Below are 24,573 nucleotides of genomic sequence, written 5' to 3'. Positions count from 1 at the left end.
GGGGCTACACGGAGCTAAATCTACAGTGCAGGGAAACTGAAGCTCAGAGCAGCAGAAGGTGTGGAATGTAAGTAACCTATTAATAATAATTATCCTGCTATTCATGCATTAAATGTGGCTGCATTTCTTCATATATGATTTTGTTGTATATGGGAGCTAAAGGATTTGTTTGCGGATTTCTAGAATACCAAATACTAATACAGACACAAGTCTAAGGTTGAGACAATGAGTCTTTTGTGGCTGTAAGAGTTAATCTTGCTAGGAACGGAGTGTGGGGAGGCAGGAATATGAATTCTACTGGGATTTATGGGGGAATGTTTTAGTTGGAGGAGTTGTTTTGGGGGCTTAAAAAGTTTTGGAAATGCAGCAAATGAAGTGTGCTGAAGGGTTGTGAGGGCTGGGTCTGCTGGTCCCTGTGGGACAGAAAAAAACATACTGGGAGCTGAGTGTAAGGTAGCTGTGAGTATTGAATTAATCTAAAATTAAAGGGCACCTGTTGGGAAATAATATTATAGCCCAAGGTACGGCCTAAGAGAGCCCACACTCCGGTTGAGGGTAACTTTTGTTTTTTTTAATTCCCCCCCCCACCAGCGCAAGGCCACCAGCACCGGGAGGGAGCTCCTGGTACGAGCAGCAGGGCTGCCATTAGAAATCACGGAGCCCCATACAACAAAAATTTTCGGGGCCCCCTGGGCCCTGCCCACACTGGCACCCAAGCCAGATCCTGCCCAAAAATCACACAGACATCAGCGCTAAAAAAGTAACCCCCCCACACACACAATAAAAAGCAATTGATGGTCAGGGCCCCCTTATAATTAAAAAAAAAAAAAAACATTGGTGTCAGGGCCCCCCTTACAAGTTAAAAAAAATTATGGCCCCAAAGAATATCTTTTAAAAAAAACATTGGTGCTAGGGCCCCCCTTACAAGTTAAAAAAATTGGAGCCCCAAAATTTTTTTTAAAAAAAAACATCGGTGGCAGGGGCCTATAGAATATTAAAATAATACATTGGTGGCAAGGGGATTAAAAAAAAACACACAAATTGTTCAGTAGAATTGAACTTGTGGCTTCAGGACTTCAACTTCGCCTGCTTTCGTGACTTCGGGTCTTTTCACTGCTTCAGGACTTCAATTTCGGCTGTTTTCACGACTTCACGCATGTGCATAATGAGCGAACTTACTCATTATGCATGTGACTCTTTATGTGCACGCTCTATGTACAAATCAGCAACATCTGATGGCACACAGGACTACAGGAATTCTTCCAAAAATTCTTTATTTACGGATTGCAAATGCAACGTTTCGGGGAAAAGAAATCCCCTTTGTCAAGCAAACGTTGCATTTGCAATCCGTAAATAAAGAATTTTTGGAAGAATTCCTGTAGTCCTGTGTGCCATCGGATGTTGCTGATTTGTATCCTGTTGTGAGGTGGCCGAGCCTCTACCCTTGTGCACCAGGCGTCTCTTACCTTCCATAGGGTGTGCGTGGTCCTGCACTGCTTCTCACGCTCTATGTACGACATGGTCGCTTACACTGTGAGCTCCCTCCCTTGCGGGTGTCCAATCGCTGGCAGGGGCAATTTTTAAAAAAAAATAAAAAAATAGTAACCCCCAACCGGAGTGCAGGCTCTATTAGCCCGCCCCTTTGGTTGGGGATAATATTTTTGCCCAACAGGTGCCCTTTAAGTGCTCAAACAGAGGGAAAGCTATGAGACTGAATGAAGATGAAAAAGTATATTTTGTATTATAAAAATGTATTTTATATCACCTTGCCGTGCTACAAAGTGCATCTTTCTTTTAAAAGGGTTTAAAAAATGTTGAACTTTTAAAGTTAACACCATTTATGCGTGACACAAAATTATAAAATAATTAAGTCTATTGTTGACTTATTGCATATAGATACTTCATTATTTTCTAGCCTCCCCAAACAAAAAAATCACTATACGCCTATGTAAATGAGTGTGTGAAGGGAGAGGCAGTACAGGGAACACTATTGTTTTCTCTGCACTAAAAAAGCCACATTTCTGTTTTAAAAAATAAAAATTATGAGAGGCAGCTTTTTTCCACCCCTGGTGGACACATTGCTTCATGGCAGGTGCATGATAATAGAGTGCTCTACCTGTGAGGTTTACACTTGTTGAAAGTGGTGGGTGTTCAACCAGAAATCTTCTTCCAAAAAATAGTTGCTGCGTGAAAATAGGTGATTTATTTAACCCATACGCATTTCACAAACAAGGCAAAGTTTCATACCCCTCTGGACCCTTTATCAAGCTTGTTTTTGAAATGCTTATTGGTTAACTAAATCACCAATTTTCACGCAGCAACTATTTTTGGTGTGCTTCTGGATTTTGTCTATATTGCCTCATGGCAGGAGCAGCCCTGGATTTCACATAAATACATACATAAATACAAAGATATATACAGTGGTGTGAAAAACTATTTGCCCCCTTCCTGATTTCTTATTCTTTTGCATGTTTGTCACACTTAAATGTTTCTGCTCATCAAAAACCGTTAACTATTAGTCAAAGATAACATAATTGAACACAAAATGCAGTTTTTAAATGAAGGTTTACGTTATTAAGGGAGAAAAAAAACTCCAAATCTACATGGGCCTGTGTGAAAAAGTGATTGCCCCCCTTGTTAAAAAATAAACTAGTAAAAGTAATTGAGATCTATCAGTCTGGTAAAGGTTATAAAGCCATTTCTAAAGCTTTGGGACTCCAGCGAACCACAGTGAGAGCCATTATCCACAAATGGCAAAAACATGGAACAGTGGTGAACCTTCCCAGGAGTGGCCGGCCGACCAAAATTACCCCAAGAGCGCAGAGACAACTCATCTGAGAGGCCACAAAAGACCCCAGGACAACATCTAAAGAACTGCAGGCCTCACTTGCCTCAATTAAGGTCAGTGTTCACGACTCCACCATAAGAAAGAGACTGGGCAAAAACGGCCTGCATGGCACATTTCCAAGGCGCAAACCACTTTTAAGCAAAAAGAACATTAAGGCTCGTCTCAATTTTGCTAAAAAACATCTCAATGATTGCCAAGAAATTTTGGGAAAATACCTTGTGGACCGACGAGACAAAAGTTGAACTTTTTGGAAGGTGCGCGTCCCGTTACATCTGGCGTAAAAGTAACACAGCATTTCAGAAAAAGAACATCATACCAACAGTAAAATATGGTGGTGGTAGTGTGATGGTCTGGGGTTGTTTTGCTGCTTCAGGACCTGGAAGACTTGCTGTGATAGATGGAACCATAAATTCTACTGTCTACCAAAAAATCCTGAAGGAGAATGTCCGGCCATCTGTTCGTCAACTCAAGCTGAAGCGATCTTGGGTGCTGCAGCAGGACAATGACCCAAAACACACCAGCAAATCCACCTCTGAATGGCTGAAGAAAAACAAAATGAAGACTTTGGAGTGGCCTAGTCAAAGTCCTGACCTGAATCCTATTGAGATGTTGTGGCATGACCTTAAAAAGGCGGTTCATGCTAGAAAACCCTCAAATAAAGCTGAATTACAACAATTCTGCAAAGATGAGTGGGCCAAAATTCCTCCAGAGCGCTGTAAAAGACTCGTTGCAAGTTATCGCAAACGCTTGATTGCAGTTATTGCTGCTAAGGGTGGCCCAACCAGTTATTAGGTTCAGGGGGCAATTACTTTTTCACACAGGTTTGGATTTCTTTTCTCCCTAAATAATAAAAACCCTCATTTAAAAACTGCATTTTGTGTTTACTTGTGTTTACTTGTGTTATCTTTGACTAATAGTTAAATGTGTTTGATGATCAGAAACATGCAAAAGAATAAGAAATCAGGAAGGGGGCAAATAGTTTTTCACACCACTGTACATTGAGGCCCCCTTTTTCCCAGTCACAAGGCCTGTCCTCTCACCAGTGTCGGACTGGCCCACAGGGATATCAGGAAAACTCCCGGTGGGCCCAGGTGTCAGTGGGCTTCTTGCTTCTAACCATTTAGCCAATTTCATAGTCATTCCCTATTTATTTATGGGGACAATGCTTAATAGTGGAAGAATTTGGTAAGTAGATATAAAAGACTAGGAGAATAAAGATTTTGAGTTAGGAAAGGAGGAATAATAGTTCGGAAAGTGGGCCCCACTGTCTAAGGTTTTCTGGTGGGCCCCTGGCATCCCAGTCCGACACTGCCTCTCACTTCTAAAAAGAAGAGTAGCACAGTGGGACAGCAAGCGCCATCTCACTTCAGTTCTCTTTTCTGAAATCTTCTAACAGGATCATGCAGAGTTGACGCTGTTCTGGACCTGGCTTCAAATGCACAGGTTCTGTTATTATTTAGACTTTAGTTCTCTTTAAGGTATTGGTCGACCTTTGGTAAACAACACATTGCTGAGCCACACTAATCCCAAAACATTGTTCATACCCTTCATACTTAACACTTGTTTTAAAAAAATCACAAACTTATTAAAGGGCATACACACACACACACACAAACAATTATCTATAATATTCTTTGAGGGTAATATGATAGCTCAATAACAGCAGAAGGCAACTTCAGGGAATCTGTACTATAAGTATACAGAATAACAGTGGAGTAATGTATTATTCAATACTCTGCAATGACCAATGTGTCAACTCCTGCTGTGAATCTATTGCACTTTATTTTCTATCAAGTTCTTTAGCTTGTGATGTAATGTTTCCATTAGAATTCTGTGTAGCAACAGTTCAGTGTGCAAAAAAATCATCTGACAGAGCAGTGGCAAAACTAGAGTGCGCCGCCCCCCCCCCTGCAAAAATATTCAGAGGTGCTCAGCTCACTCTGATCCCCATCCTCCCGCCCACTTCCCATCCCACCTCCACCCCACCCACGTCCTGCCTCTGCCCACCCACTCCCCGCCCAATTCCTCCCACTCCCACCCAATTTGTGTCCCCCTTCCTTACCGCAGTTAAGAGAGTGGCTGGGGAGGAGGGGATTTCTTATTAGCTATAGAGGTAGCAGACCCCACAGTCTGGGCCCCTCTGTTCCCTGGGCCTCCCTGCGACTGCGGCTTCTGCTTCCTCTATAGTTAGTAAGCTCATTCATTGTTTTGAACAGTTTTCCAATCCTGCTTGGTAGGAGAAGTCCAAATAAAGTACAAAAGAAAAACACAAATGTTTTACACTTTGCAACTCGTCAGGCTATGTCTTTATGCTGCTGTGAATGTGTAAGTATATACACACTGAGACAAAAACTGGTACACCCAAAGGATCCAACCCCTAAAGAAAAACAAAGCAATGTGGTATACGGAGTCCAGTGTAGCGAGGAGTGCACAGTTCTATACATTGGGGAGAAAAAACAACTGCTCACCAAGCGAATGGCTCAGCATAGGAGGGCGAACTCTACAGGGCAAAACTCAGCTGTCTCTCTACACCTAAAAGACAAGGGACACTCCTTTGAAGATAGCATGGTCCAAATATTAGATAAAGAAGACCGCTGGTTTGAATGAGGTGTGAAAGAGTCGATTCATGTCAAGGTGGAGAAACCATCTCTGAACAGAGGCGGGGGCCTTCAACACCACCTGTCTTCTACATACAATGCTGTTCTAACATCTGTACCCCGGCAGTTTCAGAACACTTCACACATCCATTCATGCAACTCTCACAAGTAACACTTTAATGTATGTTTTAATTATAGAGGGTGGAGCTACTTTCTAAATCTTTGAGGTTGGGGGGCTCAGCAATTTTATCTTTTCCAAACATCAACCAAAGCCTAAAAGCAACCTTAGTGAGAGTAAATGTGTTATTTTTATAGTAAAAGTAACCTCCGGACAGTCAGTGATATGAGGGGGATGTTGGTTGGTGTTTTGCATAGAGCTGCACCCTGTTGGCAGTTTCGCTTGCATATGAAGCCGGGCTTGCATATATCTCTGGAGGGGCTTTGGGGGCCCGGCTGCATGGCCTGAACCTGTGACCCATAGCTTGCAGTTACATTACTGGCTGTAGATTAAAAACCTCTAAAGGATCTAATACACTTGCCCCCATATGTGGAACAGTAACCAATAGCAAACAATAAGATGTTTGCTTTTAAACAGGAGAGCAGTAAATGCTTTCTGCAGCTAAGTTGCTATAGGTTTCTGCACCTGGGCACATTTAGTGGCTTTTATTACATAATTCCATTGGATGGATCTAATGCACTAGGTTTTCCCAGGAACAATAACCCATAGCAACCATTAAGATGTTTGCTTTTAAACAGATGATCATTAAATGCTTTCTGCTAATTTGTTGCTATCGGTTACTGCTCCTAGGCAAAGAGACCAAGAGAACCTATTATAGGCTAATTGCTATTCTATATCCTGTTAGTTCTCCTTATTCAACCAATGGTATATTGTCGAATTTATTAAGTTATTCTGCCAGGTAATTTGCCACATTTCAGACATAAAAACTGTGTAGTTCATGCTTCCTGTTTTTCTTTATGTAAACTAGAAAAGTTATTAATCCATCTAAAGGTCTACTACCTACTAAAATAAGTACAGTAAATATTTTAAATCACCGTAGTAGTTTTTGGAATTGGTTTCACATAAAGGAGCAATTGTAACACGTTTGTCAAGTTTATGGAACTGTAATTCCCAACATCAGCTATGAATAGTGATAGGCGAATCTGTGCCTTGTCGCTTGCAAAATTCATTGAAGTCAATGGGCATTAAAATAATTTTGACGCGAGCGCACGACTATTTGGTCCAAATGCATTAAAGTCAATGGGCAAATAATTTTATGCGCTCAAATATTCTGATGCGTGACAAATTTTTTTGTCAAGGCGGATTCTTCGCCGTTGAATTTTCACAGCAGTTTCGCCAAATTTATTTGCTGGCGGGCAAACGCAGAAATTCATCACAAATTTGTGCCTGCCAAATTTATTCGCACATCACTAGCTCTGAACGTTTGCATATATATTCCTTTATTATTGGCTTTTCTTTGCTAGGCTCCACCTCAGATTAATTCAATTGCTCACCTCAAATAGCCACACCATATTGATATTACACAACGAGATCTGCAATTTCCACCCAGTATTTTCTGTTGTACAAGGACTTTGATTCACCTTACTTCTCTCTCCTGGGCTGCTCTCTTGATCTCAACAGTACCTGCTGCAAGGGATGGATATCATTAAAGGAAAACTATACCCCCCAAACAATGTAGGTCTCTATAAAAAGATATTGCATAAAACAGCTCATATGTAAAACCCTGCTTCATGTAAATAAACCATGTATATAATAATAATAATATAATTTATATAAACCATAATCATAAATAGAAAATTTGCCTTTTTAAAAAATAAGGGCCACCCCCTGGGATCGTACGATTCACTGCGCACACCAACATACCAACAAACCATACTTGTTAGGTCACATGAGCCAATTAACAGACAGAGTTCTGTCTTTTGTGTCAATACTTCTTACTGTTACAGTTAGTGTTGTAGTATTTCTGGTCAGGTGATCTCTGAGGCAGCACACAGACCATCACGAAATGGTGGTTCAAGAGATATAAAAGGGCAATATTTACTTAAATATATAGACCAGTTTGGTAAGATTCTTTAATATGGCACTTAATATGATGTAAACTATCTGATGCTTAATTGGATTGGATAATTTTGGGGGTATAGTTTTCCTTTAATGTACTTCCATTAATTGTCCCACCCCACCACTCTCTGCATCTCTTAGGTCCTATAACAATCAATCACAGTATCAAACATAGCGGCAGATTTACTAAAGGGCAAAATGGCCGATGCTGGTGAAAATTTGCCAGAAATCTCATCCGCAGGGATATCGCCAATTTACTAACAGGGGTAGAGGACAATTTGCTAGTGAAAGAGACCTTCGCTATCGCAGTTTCGCACCCTCTCGACAGGAGAATTTTCGCTCAGGCGAACGATCATTACTTAGCAAATTCACTAAAGTGCGAATTTTACAGAACATTTCCTTCGCCAGTTTAGACCTGTAGAACTGATAAGATGATGCTACATCCTCCTCAATCTTATGTCAGTGACATCATATCCTGTTTGCCCGAAATGCATTAACATTTTAAAAATGCTGGCATTTTTTTATATTTTAAAGCGGGATTGTCTTTAAAAGTTGTAACTATTAATTTTTTTTATTTAAATTTTTTTTTAACCATTTGAGGGGCATGCCACATTTGTTTTAGGGTGGGCTCATGTCTAGGAAATTTTGCATTTATTTTTCTTTCTTGAACATTTTTAATAATAAGTGGCCACTTCAAGCATTTGCACCAACATCTCTAATAAAGACGTATATATATATGTACCCGCCCTATTCAAATTGACCTAAGAATAAGTGAAAGAAGTTTCGCTAAACAGAAACAAACGTTAGAAAAAGTTTGCTATGAAATCCTTGCGCTGACAAATTAACACTAGCGAAACTTCGCCAGCATTCAGCTGGAGAGATGCGACGTTGCATTTTAGTGAATTAGCGTAGTGGTAGCATATTTACACTTGGTGAAGTGGTGCATAGTGTGGCGAAACCTTTGCACACAAAAATTTACCCCCTTAGTGAATTTTCCCCATGGTGTCTAGTATTTGCCCATTGTTAACAAGGAGAGCAGAACTGTTTACTAGCCTGAGAAGAAATGGGCAGCTTTCATGTAGCAAGACTAGTGGACTGTCAAGAAACAGCCATGAAAAACTGCATGTAGTTGCCTAGCACTGCACATTTCAACCATTGTTTGCTTAATTATTCTAAGCTTAAGATTCTAAGATTAAGCTACACATTCAACCATCCCGTTTCCGCTGTGAAGCAATGGCCTATAAAGATGTATGATCAGTCCCCCTGCCTAACTGAATCATACATCTTGTCCATTGCTTCACAGCGGAAACGGGTGGGAAGCTCTGTATGTGAAGGTGTGGGCGATCGTCTGAGCCTCTTTTTTAGGGTAGAATCTAAACTTCGATGTGAACTTACTTAAAATATAACAATTCAGGCTGTTTAAGTGAACAGTGGGTCAACTTTTGATACCACCCGTTGTATTTTCTCCTTCTATGGAAATGGGAGGGTGCGCCTGAGGGTGAAGGGGTGGTGGAAATACCAAGGCTTGAAAACGATGGTTGAATGTGTAGCTTAATCTATGACCTTGATTAGCAGGTTATGTGTAACTGATTTATGTAATTGCCACTCCACTTACCTGTTTCTTCGTACCAGGAAAATGGGAGGGTGTAAACCAGAGTGAAGGGGTGGCTGACTAATTGAGACTCACAAGTACACGTATGCCAAGTTTGGCAGGTGGGTTGGATACCCATTGATAACCCAATATTCACCTTATGCTTTGCATATATCGCCTAACCTAATTTGGGTTCTTCGTCTCCCTGTTCCTAACTTTATTTTAAATGTTCTTCTGGACTCACGATTTTATCTAATTTATTAGTAAAAGTTAAGTTTTAATTTTCGTTCCTTGAGTCATCGGGTTCTATGATGGGGTGGTGCAACTTTGTGGGTTAACTCTTTCTTTCTTTTGAATTACTATTTATCTCCGTAACCCTGCACACCATCTATTTGTTTCTCTCAAACTTAGGGGTGGTGCTCCCTTATTTAGGTTTGCTTACATTATTTTCATATCTACCAGGCAGCGGTTATCTTGTGTTAGGGAGCTGTTAATTCATTACCTTCCCATTGTTCTATTGATGGGTTGCTGGGTTAGAAAGGGAGGGGGTAACATCACTTCAACTTGCAGTACAGCAGTGACTGCAGTTTATCACAGCACAAGTTACATGACTGAAGGCACCTGGGAGACTAACAACATGTCTAGCGTCTAGCCCCATGACAGGTTTTAAAATTGAATTTTGATATTACCCTATTTAAATCTAACCTTTTTCAAAAACCTTGAAATCTATTGGGTTCCAACACCTTATTTTGTGGTTGAACATTTCATTGGGGTCATCTAATGCATAAGTGGCTTACAGAATAATTAACTTCATTGTACAATAGTAACTAGATATTAACCAAATATTCTGCTCTTGGGCCCCTAACTCCACATAACCAATGAGTTATGGCAAAACAAAAAGGCACCTTCCAGGGAAGAAATGTTAAAGTTCCTAAAGCACAATATCACAATGTTATCACATCTCCCCAGACAGTACACAGCAGGGGTCATTTAAAAAATAAGTGTAAAAATCGGAGCCATCTGCCATATATTCTCCCACAAAACCTTGTATTTCCCCAGCTTCTTAGTGAACACGAGTGAAGTTCTACTTGAAGATAAAGGGAAAATGCGTCACTGGTAATCACAGATAGCTTGTTCCTTTTGTTATTATCAAAGCTCTGAAGGTTATAGGCAAGTTGTGTGTCTCTTCCTAAGTGACTGACTGTTATTAATGAACAATTTTACCCCAAAATAATGGATGTCTTATAGAGATATTTTTACCTAAAGTATGCAGCTCCTTGATGTAATGTGCTTCAGAAAGATAGAAATCCATCTAACTTCAGGTTGGGGCAGCTAGATGACTTTCAAGGGGCATGTCTGATGTTGATGTTCTAGGGGCAGGCCAGTGATGTCAGGGCGGAGCTATAATGTGGAGAACGATAATTGGTCAATTATAGCATCAATCTCAGGTAATCCTGCCTGATTTTCCTTATTTGGAAAATCGGGCAGACAGTTTTGACCTGGGCAGCCCTTCCTAAAACCAGGCTGTCTGGGTCAAATCTGGACAGGTGCCAACCCTAGGATTGTGGCTTGTAAGCCCTTTCCTTTGATTCTCACTGTTTTTTTTCTTCTAGTGAAGCACAGGTCACTTGACCTCCACAAGCATCATGACTGACCCTTTCTACTGCCTCCCTTTCTTGCCCCTCCAATAGTAAACATGAAGATCACAGACATTCACTTGGCATTCCACTAGTGACCATAATCTGGATTGCAAACATGGTGGGGACATAGTAAGGACATTGCATCTCCTTTCCATGGAAACTCAATGTCCCTATGACGTCCCCGCTTAATTCACAAAGTAGTTTATTGTGAACAGCAGTAGATAAATTTCCCCATGCTCCATTAGGGGCATACTGACATTAATAACTATTTCATTTATCAAGCATCACTTGATACACTTTGGTGAAGAGGCAACACTTTGATGAAGATGCATGTATTAGATGTAGGCGGGTAAAGGTTTTGCTAACCTTTTGGTCCTTCGTTTCCCTGGGCATAGATTGTGTCCTTTGTTCTAGAAGGGAAGCTTCTTCCTGTGTCAAAGTATTGTGCTGGCAATTCAGTGATTGGCCAGCAGACGTCACTATTCTATTTTATAAAAGGGGAAGGTCCTATGTGGCCGTACACTTGCTGGAGAAAGTGCTGTGGTGCTCCATAGGGCCTGTTACAAAGTAAGGTTCCAGAATAGGTGAAGAAAGGGCAAGGGCAGTTCTTTATAGTCACTCTAGGGGGCAAATTCATCAAGGGTCGAATTTCGAGGGGTTAAATCCTTCGAAATTCGACTGGGGAATAGAATCGAATAGAATCAAATAGGCAATTCGGGCGAATTTACGCGCTGGCGAATAGTCAAATTGGCGACTATTCGCCAGGCGAATAGGCGCTCGATCGAATATTCGCTCGAAGGATTATCATTCGATCGAATGCCTTTTTATTCGATCAACAACTTGGAAAACAAGCCTATGGGACATTCCCATAGGCTTTTAAAGCAATTCGGTAGGTTTTAGGTGGCGAAGTAGGCAGTCGAAAGTATTTTTAAAAGAGGCAGTACTTCGGCTATCGAATGGGCGAATAGTCGCATCGTTTTTGCGCTCGATCCAGTACTTCGACTATCGAATGGCGAATAGTCGCAGCGTTTTGCGCTCAATCTATTCGAATCATTCTACTCAGGCGAATTTACGCCAATTCGATAGTCGAGGAGCACAAAAAACTACTCGAAAGTCGAAGTTTTTTTTTACTTCGAATCCTTCACTCGAAGTTAGTGAATCGGCCCCTAGGTGTGAAAGACAGGATCAGGAGTTATTTAAAGAGCAGCCAGAGGCTCCAAAGAGGAGACCAGGAGGGTTAGTACCCTGCGGTGACAAGGCCACCAGGTTAGGGACTCAAGTGTTTAGGCTCAGATATAGAGTGTGAGATCCCTGTTGGATTAGCCTTCAATGGGTATTGTGCACCAAATGCAGGCAATACTACCTGGGGTGCTGGGAACACTAAACTTGAGAGTTATGAGTATACACTGAATACCTCCCAACTATCTCATTTTCTGCAGGACAGTCCTGATTTTTACAGCTCAGCCGCAGTTCTGGGTTTCTTACTGAAACTTCCCAACTTTTCTAGCGTCACTGACACCAGAAAAAGATAAAAATTTTCTGAAAAATAATTAAAATGAGGCTTTTTGGCAGAGAGCCCATCACAGTCAGCAGCTGCACTTAAATACTTTTGTAACAATTTAAGATAAGCAAATAAACAATTGTAACTATTTAAGATAAGCAAGTCTCTTGGCAGAACTGAGACTAGCAATTTAAAGGGCAATTAGCCTTCATTAGCAAAACTGTTATAACACATAAAACATTGCACTAAAATGCCCAGAAAAGTGTTCAAACTTTCATATCCTGCTAAATTTTGTAAAATGGACATATTAATTAGGGGGCGTGGTCATAATATGGGCACGTGGAACAGGTTTTTGTCCCTCTTTTCGTTTTTCAGATGTTGGGAGGTACGATACTGGATGACTATTTGTTGGAAGGAACTGCTAATCATTTGTGTGACTACAAAAATATAACCCATATAAGAGACATTATAAAATGATCCAAATGTCTGCAAGTTATTTAAAGTTATAGTATTCTGCAAATAAAACTTTCAATCTTTCCTTGTGAGTGATTGTGGAACAAAGAAGTTTCCTAGGGAGGGGTTTTAAAGCTCAGTCTGCCCTAAACTTAAGTGGAGGCACGCCATTTTATAGGTACCTGCTCTCCCATATAGCGGAGGCACAGGACTCCTGTAGCGCCACATGCAAAGTAATGTGTGATAGATCTCCTGCAGTTGCAGAACAGGGCTATATAGAAATGAACGTGCACATTCAGCAAAGGCAGAAGGGGGAAATTACATCATGGCCAGTGAGGATGGTGACCACTATCTTCTGTGATTTGGAACAACTTTGAAAGATAGGGGATTTTATAACATTAAAGTCGAACTAAAGCTTTACTAAAGAATTAGCTAGAAATGTTGTACATTATGTTTTGTGCTTCTGTACCAGCCCAAGGCAACCACAGCCCTTTAGCAGTAAAGATCTGTGTCTCCAAAGATGCCCCAGTAGCTCCCCATCTTCTTTTCTGCTGATTCACTTCACATGCTCTGTGCTGCTGTCACTTACTGAGCTTAGGGAGCCACTCACAATATACAGTACACATAGAATAGAAATGTCACAATATAAGGCTGATTAGTAATTAATACACATAATTACTACATGGCAGCACAGAAACCAGTGCAATTAGCATCAGAATTTAATAATCAGCAAACCTGTAGCATCAGCTTATATTACAGCCAGGGAAGCTCATTTTCTGCTGGATAATTAGTGACGAGCCCTAAGCTTAGCTTCTCAACAGCCAATCAGAGCCCACTGAGCATGTGAGTGTCACAGACACTTTCCAAGATGGTGACCCCCTGTGACAAGTTTGAAGTCCTGGATCATTGCTGCTATTGACAAGCTGAAACGTTAGCCTCATGCAATAAGTTTACTATAAAAAATATGGCATTTTTAGCCACATTCATTTTAAGGGGTTAGTTCTCATTTAAAGGGAGTATATTTACCTTTTCACAATATCAGATTCCCACAACAGCTTGTATTTGGCATCTTCACTTGCGGTAAGGAATCCAGACTGTGATAAGGATGAGATGCATTTTGTTCTTTTGTGTAGATCTAAATGTAAATAAATTTCCCATCCCAGTTTCGGACTGGGGTGTCTGAGACCCACAAGGGCTGCAACCTGGGGGCCCCCAGCCTAGCAGCAAGTGCCACCAACCCCCTTTCAAAGTAACAGCACCCCCCTTCCCACTGCAATTAATGTACTGACTGTTTTTTCCTTGTTGGCATGATTGCACATACGTGAAGGGCACCATGACTGGAACAGAAGAAGAAGTGAACTTGGGTTGGCAGGAGGCCCGGGGCCCATCAGACCCTGCCCTGGTCTCCATATGATCCATGTTATATGCGTAACTGAAGCTTCTACAGAAAGAGGAAGGTTTTTGTTCAGATCTGTATCACTGTGTGAGAGGGTAATCCCTGTTCTGCTGACAGTAATAATCTGCTGCATCTTCTGCTTCTGTTTTGCTAATTGTAAGAGTGAAATCAGTTCCAGACCCACTGCCACTGATCCGCTCTGGGGTCCCTGTGTGTCTCCTGTTTGCATAATAGATCAGTAGCTTTGGTACCTGCCCTGATTTCTGTTGGTACCAGGCTATGGCATCATTAATATTTTTATTGGCTTTACATGTGATGGTGACAGTTTCTCCTGGTGACACAGAGACATAATCTGGAGTCTGAGTCAGTACAATCTGCCCATAGGAACCTGAGGATTGAATAAGAGATAATAATAATTTAAATGTTCATCATTAATTATCAGTTTGTCTTAGTAGAAGATACATGGAGGCTACACTTACCTTGGCTAAAGATCAGGAGGATCCCCAGTAGCAGCAGCAGCAGTAGATAAGTGGGATAAGACATGTCTCTATCTATGCACTGTGACACATACAGATCATTAATATGGCACAGGGACACTGGCACTTTTATAGCAGCTGCAGTTTAGCCACACAATGTCTCTATGCAAAACACCAACCAACATCCCTCTCACATCTCTGACTCTATTTAGAGTCATGAGGCTGGAGGTGCAGCTTTCTGTAGCCTGGAAGAACCTATTCAGATTTGAATATGAAAGTGTGGTGTTTTTTGTTGGGTGATGAAAACAGGAGAAGTTTGCTCATTTGGGATGGTGGTGGGGGAAGGAAGGCCGTATGGACAATTCAAGACTTTGCAAACTGGCCTTTTGGTGTGTTTGATAGAAAAGTTGCCAATGGACAGAGGGATGGACTCTGCGGGCTGGAGGGTGTATGGGTGGGATTTTTGGTTATTTTTGTTTTGTTGTATGATTTGTAAACTGTTTATGAATTGATTGAATTTAATTGAATTGATTAATGTAAAGTGTTCTTTTAAATAAAAACATTCTATTAAAAACAAACATTCTATTTCTCTATGTCTCTATGCAAAACACCAACCCGCATCCCTCTCACATCACTAGGGAATTTTACTGTGATAAAAAATATTCTGTTTACTTTCCTTCATGGGCACTTCAGCACATTGGTAGAACCTTTGGAAAACATCAAATTTGTGCTCTCCTGCCTGATAATAAAAATAAGTCTGCCCACATCACTTAAACAACTAAGTAAATCTAGATGAGCTCTAGTGATGTGCAGGCTGGTATGAAACCCATGGGACCCGGGGGTCGGGCAGGTTCAAGCCGGCTGCTACTTCAAGTCTTTGGGTCGTGGGAGGGTTCAGGTTTAGCAGTTCCTTCCACTCTCCCCGCCGTGACCTAACATTGTTGGCTTCTGGCTCCTCCATTTATAGATTCAAGCCTGATTTCTCTGCTATTTACTCAGACAGTGAGTTCTTTAATGGGTGCTCATTAGTGATGTGCGGGTCCAGATTTTTTGGACCCACACCTGACCATAACCCATCCTCACCCTGCAGTGACGTCATGAAAGTGTTCTTTGAGGAGAGCACTCAAAGAGCAAAACTGCTGTGGTTAAGCTTTATTTCTGGACTACAGAAATAGTCCAGAAATAAAGCTTAATCACAGCAGTTTTGCTCTGGGGTTAGGGTCAGGGCCACCATTAGAAATCATGGGGCCCCGTACAGCCCCCAAGCCCCACCCCAGATCCTGCCCACTCCACATCACAGTTAAAAGACCACACAGACATCAACGCTAAAAAAGGTAACCCCCCACACTCAAGTTATAAAAAGCTATTGGTTACCAGGGCTACCCTATAAGTTAAAGAAAAAAACATCGGCACTAGGGCCCCCCTTACGAGTTAAAAAAAATGGGGCCCCAAAAAATATTTTTTAAAAAAACATTGGCACCAGTGCCCCCCTTACAATTTTAAAAAAAAATTGGGTTAAAAAAGTTTAAAAAAAACCCCATACATTGGTGTTCAGAGGAATAGAACTCATGGCTTCAGGACTTCAACTTCACCTTCTTTCATGACTTTGGGTCTTTTCGCTGCTTCAGGACTTCAATTTCGGCTTTTTTTCATGTCTTTGCGCCGCTTCGGGACTTTAACTTTGCCTCCTTTCATGACTTTGGGGTCTTTTCGCCACTTCAGGACTTCGGCTATTTTCGTGGCTTCAGGTCTTTTCGGCGATTCTAGATTTTGGCTGTTCGTCACTTCCGCATTCAAGACTTCAAAAGGAGGCAGCACGGCTTTGGCGCTGTCAAGGGGGGCCGACAGTGCTGAACTTTTGAAAGAGCCGGGCCCCCCTTGACAGCGCCAAAGCCGTGCTGTCTCCTTTTGAAGTCTTGAATGCCCAAGTGACGAACAGCCAAAGTGCAGAAGCGCCGGGGCCCTGTACAATTGTACCCCCTGTGCCCCATCTGAAGGTGGCCCTGGTTAGGGTTGCCAACATTTTATAAATTTTCTACCTGCTGGTTGGGGTGGGAACAAAAGGGGGCGGCCCTTCACTTAAAAGGGGGGTCATACCATAAAAGGGACGTAGCCACATCACAAGATGGCCAGAAGGGGGTTTGAGGAGCCATACTGGCAGAGAAAAGGTACGTTTTGGGCAGATTGGGGACAGGCTTTTGTTAAGGGTATTACAAATTTACCAACAACTACATTGCAGATAAATTTGTAATACCGGCTCGATCTTGGCAGGTGTTTTACAGCTGGGTGGCAACCCTATCTGGGGTAGCACACACAGAGGAATAAAAGACTTTAAAAGAGTTTGTGTGTGTGCTTCCCCTTTTATGTAATAGAATAGTGACATCTACTGGCCAGTTCCTGAACTGACAGGAGAATACTTTAACATGGAAAAGGGACACAGTTTTCCATCTATAAATTAGGACCACACTTGAGTTTTTTAAAACTTGGGCCCATTTAGCAAGGCAAAACCTTAGGGGACTACCCAAAAAGGGGTAATTAATCTAGAAGTAGGCAGTCATTAAATGGAGTCCATAGAATACTTCCCAGCCAGGGATAATAGAACTGGACTGCAGGACACAAACTATCTCACAACAGCACTCTGATATATATGGAAAAGTTGTGGTTTTGTATTATATTCAGTCCTTTATCGAGCTCAGTACAAAGTACATCAAACAACTTATTCATTTTAGCAAGAAAAGGTGTGTGAAGGTACCACAACAAAATTCCTCACAGTGAACAGTTCCAGCAGAGCTGTCAAATTATAAAAAACTTTAACAGGGGGCGCAGCAGCGAAAATATCCTGTTGCGGACGTGATGTTATGACTTATCCTAAAGCCACAGATTCCGTGCTGTGCATAAACATATCACTCTGCTAACGTCACCGAAATGTTCTGTGCAAGAGCACCAACTTTTTGCCCCAAAATAAATAAGGCTTTGGAGTGGCAGGAGACTGGGGGATGGAACCCAAAATCAGGAAACTCTGGAAAAAATAGGGGGGTTTGACAGCTTTACAGTTCACAATAGATATAATGCAAAATAGTCATGATATTGGTTGCACTGAAATATAAGCACATTTTGATGCAAGTACCTTTAATGATAGGGGTTTAAAGGACAACCATACCCCCAAAATGAATACAAAAGTAACAGATAGTTTATATCATATTAATTGGTATATTAAAGAATATTACCAAACTGGAGTATATATTTAAGTAAATATTGCCCTTTTACATCTCTTGCCTTGAGCCACCATTTCGTGATGGTCTGTGTGCTGCCTCAGAGATCACCTGACCAGAAATACTACAGCTCTAACTGTAACAGGAAGAAGTGTGGAAGCAAAAGACGCAACTCTGTCTGTTAATTGGCTCATGTGACCTTACATGTATGGTTTGTTGGTATATTTGTGTGCACAGTGAATCGTACGATCTCAGGGGTGGCCCTTATTTTTTTAAAATGGCAATTTTCTATTTATGATTACCCAATGGCACATACTACTAGAAAAGTATATTATTATGAAAATGGTTTATTTACATGAAGCAGGGTTTTACATATGAGCTGTTTTATGCAATATCTTTTTAAAGAGACCTATATTGTTTGGGGGGTATAGTTTTCCTTTAACACGCAACTCACTAGTGGGGTGAGGGTTGCTCATAGCTCTTGCAGTAGTAAATAATCCTTCATTATTTTAGACATCTAGGTGCAGCAAAGGTGCTTTATCTTGACCATCTTTAAGTCCATATGCCTATTAACATCGTTGATCCCATTCATTTATTGCTCCATCCATTGTATAAAGAGGAACGTTCCACAAAGTTATGGGATTCAATCAGAATCCCTAAAAATAAACTCGTTTGTAATATATATTAATTTTTTGACTGTTACATGGATATCAGGCCTCAGTTACCAAATGCAATTTTGTCTGCTTATGGCCCTGTTCTTTTACTCAAATCTCCCTCCCTTTTAGTTCCCCAGGTATCTCAGATAGCTCTATACATAGCGGCTAAATTATCAATCTTAGTTGTCATGTGTCCTCGATTGTGATTGGCTCTCTGTGAGCTGAGAAGACAGCATAGTTGATGACCACAGTTTTTTTCAGCAGTGGAGGTAGTTCTGCCCTGTAGGAGAACCAGGGCTATATTTTTGTAACCTTAAAAAAATAATAAATTACGTCACTCACCTAGTCTCATAACAGGAATGCCCTTGATATCTTTATGATATCTTTATATTATGTGGTAGAGTGACAAAAAAATATGTAAAAGATGAATTTTGCCTTTAATTTCTCCCCAATAGGAGATGTAACCTTCAAGGATGATGTTACTAAACAGAAATGTCTTCTCTGTTCAAAGGACTCTGCTGTTTGGCCCTGGAAGAGTATTCTGGAAGGAACAGGTAAGCCAGTTACTCCAATCCATTAGTCAACCTGTGTGTTTTTGCTGGTAGTCCACAAGGGGCCCAGTATAGTGAGGGAACTCATCAAATGTGTGACGGTAGAGCCCAGCTGGCAGGATTTATTTTTATGATTTTTGTTTTTTTATGGTGAAATTTTAAACCATGTCTCTAACCTGTTGTTGTCATCTCTGGCCTAGCGATACCACTAGAATGCTGCCTCATTATCATCATCATACAAATTGCATTCTCTTCAACGAGTGCTTACATTTTTACAATATGGGGCAAATTTACTAAGCAGCAAAAATTCGCCAGCGACAGCTTCGCAGGCAGCGCAACCATTCACCAGCCGAAAATTCGTTCAGACGCTAATTCACTAACATGCAAAGTTGCGTCCAGGGCGCCGGACAATGGCAAAGTTTTGCTAGTGTTAATTCAGCAAGTTGCGCTAGCGTTGGCTAATTTGCATATGGCGGGAAGTTAAAGTTGAATGGACGTATATGTTGCAGCAAATACATTACATTACACAAGTCCAGGGAACTTTAATAAAATAAAATAGAGTTGATATATTGCCCTACACATGAGCCCAGTGTATAGTTTATGTGCCATATGTTAGGAAATGTAGGGGGGAAGCGGGAAAAATTCGCCCGTGTTTTTCTGAACTTAGAAAAATTATCAACTAAATTTTGAGGAGGCCCTATCTACTCTATTGCACTTTGCCTGGTCTGAGGTGGCGAAGGCAAGTCTGGCGCAAGAGGTAACGTTCAGTAAAATCAGCATCTTAGTGAATTTGCTCAGTTACATCCATTCACCAGAGCGCAACTTCGCCTGGCGATTGAGTGCGAATGAGTGCCAGCGTCAGTCACTTTTGTTAAGTTAAGCCAGCGCTCGTTAGTAAATCAGTGAAGTTCCAAACAGTGTGTAATGTTTCTGATTGTGAGGTTTAAACTGTTCATAAAGACACAGGAGATATTCTTTTTGTAAGGGATCTGTATTTCTATCAGTCCAGCAAAACTCAAGACCTCCCACATCAACAAGTTACACACTGTTATGTATAAAGCATTATCATGTTATAGCGACACCTAGTGTGCGCCACATTATATTACAATATCAATATCAAAGTTGCTGCTTTCCTATTGATTTTACTATTTTTAAGCAAAGGTGTGTTCAGGTTAGACACATAGGGGCAGAACTGGTGAGGGCACTGATCTAAATGGTTGACGTTGAAGATAAGAGGCACATAATAATAATGTCAGATTTTATTCTGTATTTTTTGTTTTGGCACAAAAATCTGCCAAATCTGTTTTTATTTGAAACAAAATGCATGTTGACATTCTAGAGTGGATTTACTAAAATATTTGCCACTGGTGAATGAAACCGCAGCAGGCAAAATGTACCAGGCAAAAAAGTTCACTCATCCCTAGTGAATATATTATGTTGTGCGCCCCTTGTATATGGATAAAATTGTATAATATGATAGAGTGCCTTCAACACCCCTCCCCCACCCCAGTAGCCTAACAACAGAACAATGAGAAGGTAACCAGATAGCAGCTCCCTAACACAAGATAACAGCTGCCTGGTAGATCTAAGCACAGCACTCAATAGTAAACCCATGTCCCACTGAGACACATTCAGTTACATTGAGTAGGAGAAACAACAGCCTGCCAGAAAGCAGTTCCATCCTAAAGTGCTGGCTCTTTCTGAAATCACATGACCAGGCAAAATGACCTGAGATGCACCTACACACCAATATTACAACAACTAAAAAAAATAAATACTTATTGGTTCAGGAATTACATTTTATATGGTAGAGTGAATTATTTGCAGTGTAAATAGTGATGGGCGAATTTATTCGCCAGGCGCAAATTCGCGGCAAATTTGCGCGAGTCGCCGCCAGCGAATAAATGTGCGAAACGCCCGCGAAAATTCGCGGCAAAAAAACGGGCGCCGGCGTCAAAAACGAGACGCCGGCGCCGTTTCGTGAATTTTTCGCCGTTTCACGAATTTCGCGCGAAATTCTCGAATTTTTCGGCGAAGCGAACCGGCGCAAATTCGCCCATCACTAAGTGTAAACAGTGTAATTTAGATATAAAAACTACACCATAAAAATCATGACAGAATCCCTTTAAGCCAAAGAGTAAAAAGGGCTCAGTCAGTATCTTGCAGTTGATGTGGGATATACATGGTAGAAATGCACCTATAGCTTAAAGGAAGAGGCATATTTTAGATATTTTTAGGTTTATACCTAAAATTATATCAGGTTTTAAGAAACCTGCAGAAGTTCAACAGAAAACCCAGGCTGTAACTGTAGGGACTTTGCTGTCAAATTAATAACTAGACTAATGAAGGTGGGATCCCAAACCTGCAAAAACATTTCTCATGGGTTGTGCTTGGCTACATGGCCCTCCACATGTGTGAACTCTGTTTCATTACTGATCATGACTCTAAATAGAATTTTTTTATTTAAAAGATCACTTTACATTAATCAATTCAATTAAATTCAATCAATTCATAAACAGTTTACAAATCATACAACAAAACAAAAATAACCAAAAATCCCACAAACCCACCCATCCACCCTCCAGCCCGCAGAGTCCATCCCTCTGTCCATTGGCAACTTTTCTATCAAACACACCAAAAGGCCAGTTTGCAAAGTCTTGAATTGTCCATACGGCCTTCCTTCCCCCACCACCAACCCAAATGAGCAAACTTCTCCTGTTTTCATCACCCAAAAAAAAACACCACACTTTCATATTCAAATCTGAATAGATTCTTCCAGGCTACAGAAAGCTGCACCTCCAGCCTCATGACTCTAAATAGAGTCAGAGATGTGAGAGGGATGTGGGTTGGTGTTTTGCATAGAGACATTGTGTGGCTAAACTGCAGCTGCTATAAAAGTGCCAGTGTCCCTGTGCCATATTAATGATCTGTATGTGTCACAGTGCATAGATAGAGACATGTCTTATCCCACTTATCTACTGCTGCTGCTGCTACTGGGGATCCTCCTGATCTTTATCCAAGGTGAGAAATAGCTTTATGTCTATATTTTAAGTAACCAATCATTTATTTTATATTGTATAATGAAAAACCGTTTATGTTTCTAATCATTAGCTTCTCTTTAATGTTTCTAATCATTAGATTCCTATGGGTGGGTTGTGGTGACTCAGTCTCCAGATTATGTCTCTGTGTCACCAGGAGAAACTGTCACCATCACATGTAAACCCAGTGCCAACACCAGTCACATCTCTTGGTACCAACAGAAATCAGGGCAGGTACCAAAGCTGCTGATCTATGCTGCAAGCACCCGACACACAGGGACCCCAGAGCGGATCAGCGGCAGTCGGTCTGGATTCAATTTCTCTCTTACAATCAGCAGAATGGAAGCAGAAGATGCAGCAGATTATTACTGTCAGCAGTATGGTTGGACGCCACTCACACAGTGATACAGAGCTGAACAAAAACCCTTACTTTTATTTCTGGAGCTCTTTGTGAATATGGTTTCATATCATGTAATTTTCTCTCATTTACAAAAAACGCATTACTTTGGATATATTCTTTAAGACAGCATTTTTTAACCCAAATTTTCAGGGACTCTGCCTGGTTTCACTTTTTTCAGATGGTTTTTGTCCTTGATTTTTAAAACTGACGTAGTAGCAATATGAAGTATAGTGGTAACCAGTGAGCAAAGCATGAAATTGAAGCGTGATACATTTTATATACCTAAGTCATAAAGCCCTGGGCACAATCCATCGTTCTGCAGACTGTGTTTTTGTTCCAAGAGAATACCTCTGGTGGTATTGTTTTAGGATAATATTGAATAGAAGCTTTTCTTATATCAGATTTCAGATTTCATTTCTCTTCTAGTGCAGAGAGGGCAATTGCGATCTCTGCACTAGCAATGCGACACCCCACTATGATACTTGGAAAGGTAAGTGATGAGTGTGAAGGAGGCAGCATCTGAAAGCCTGCCTCAGGGAGGCCAGGGGCCCAGAAATGCCCCTGGGTAGAGATTTACCAAAAATACTTAGTTCCAGGGGCATAACTACAGATGAAGCCGACCCAGGAGATGGAGGGGGACCCAGGAGGCATAGGAGGCCCCCTAATGAGTAATGTTAATATGTATTGGTAATACAGGGCAACTACTGGATATTTTGGGGGCCCTTAAATTATTTTGCTGTGGGGCACAGTAACATCTAGTTATGCCACTGCTTAGTTCTATTTGTAGCCAAAAGTGCCTAATAAATGTCTTCTTTTTGGTGTGGGGGATGGACCAATACAATTGCAAATTAGCATCTATTTAGGTAAATTACATTCAAATTGTGGCAGTGGTTGATTTTGGGGAGATGGCATGCCAGTCTGCAGGATGCACCTATGGATGCTAACCTCTAAGGGAACCCTGAAATTACCATGTGACAGTGGCGTAATTAGAAAACTAGGGGCCTCGGTTTTGCAACTGGGCCCCCCCTCCTGCAAGTATTTTGTGGTCGTCAGTCAATCGGACAATTTTATTGGTAGTTTGTCACTACCAGGGTTGAACTGGTCCCCCGGTTGTCCCATAGAGAACTACCATTGCACCGCGATTGCACATGCATGTTGTGGGGGTTGGCTTTGGAGGGGGCCCCTGGGGACTGCCAGGAGGGCCCTTTGGCTTACAGCCCTGGTGAGCCCTCAAGGCTCCAGTCCGACTAGGGTTGCACCTTTTCTGGAAAAAAATACCTATATATTTATCTTTTTCCTTATTAATAACATTGGGATCAGCCATCATTTTTACCGGCCACTGGCCAGGCCAGTAAAATACCAGTCAGGTGGCAACCCTGGTCACTACTATTTGACAGTAACTTTCCTACGATTGCCGTCTGTCACTTAGTGGCCTGAGTATCGTGTGATTTGGTCTCTTTACAACTTTATATTAATCTGAATGGTTCGTTGCAGGTCAGAAGATTTCTTTAGAGAGCAGGCTTGTAAGCAGAAGTTTTGGGTAGGTGCCCAAAGTAGAACTGAGCTCTATAAAACAAGAAAATAAGCAATGTATAAAGATTGGTGGTTCCAAAATATTAGCACCACCAAATGTATAGTTGCCCCTAGCAACAGGCATCAGTTTATCTGTACTTATCAGCCAGTCAGTCATTTATAACCCTGGCTAGAATTATAAGTTAATTGTGCTGTTGTCTATCAATGTCAATATTTATTGTTTGGCCAGTCACAAATTGTCCCTGGCAGCAAGGACAAGATTAATGACTGTGTTCAGCCAGTGACAATATATTTATATTTCTATTAAAAAGAGACCATTTGCATTATATTGTTCCAAACTTTTTAAAATTCTTTATAGGCTGCAAGGAGCAGTTTCAAGTTTCCCCCTACAACTGTAGCAAATGTTGTGGGACCAAAACTGCAGTTGCATTTGATAAATAAACCCCCAAAATGATTTGAGGCAAACTTACTCAGACTGCAAAGGTATTTGCATTTTTAGACTGCTAATTTGAGGCTTTTGTCTCAGTTGAGAGTCCACATCACAAGGGTCAAGTGAATACAGAATATGCATTCGGGGTCAAATTTTAAAGTAATGTGAATTTTT

The 24,573-nt window shown here is 41.1% G+C and overlaps 2 gene segments (V, D, J or C); one reads left to right on the top strand and one right to left on the bottom strand.

The window, feature by feature from the left end:
- Positions 1-24,573, bottom strand: part of LOC108697575 — a 321,745-nt gene that overhangs the window by 23,327 nt on the left and 273,845 nt on the right.
- Positions 9-24,539, top strand: LOC108697580. The segment is given in 4 exon segments: positions 9-67; positions 18,959-19,001; positions 21,941-22,019; positions 22,137-24,539. Coding segments are annotated over 4 exon segments (429 nt in total).

Source organism: Xenopus laevis, chromosome 1L (genome assembly GCF_017654675.1).
Source record: "Xenopus laevis strain J_2021 chromosome 1L, Xenopus_laevis_v10.1, whole genome shotgun sequence".
NCBI lineage: Eukaryota > Metazoa > Chordata > Amphibia > Anura > Pipidae > Xenopus > Xenopus laevis.
This window is presented reverse-complemented; position numbering and strand designations above follow the sequence as displayed.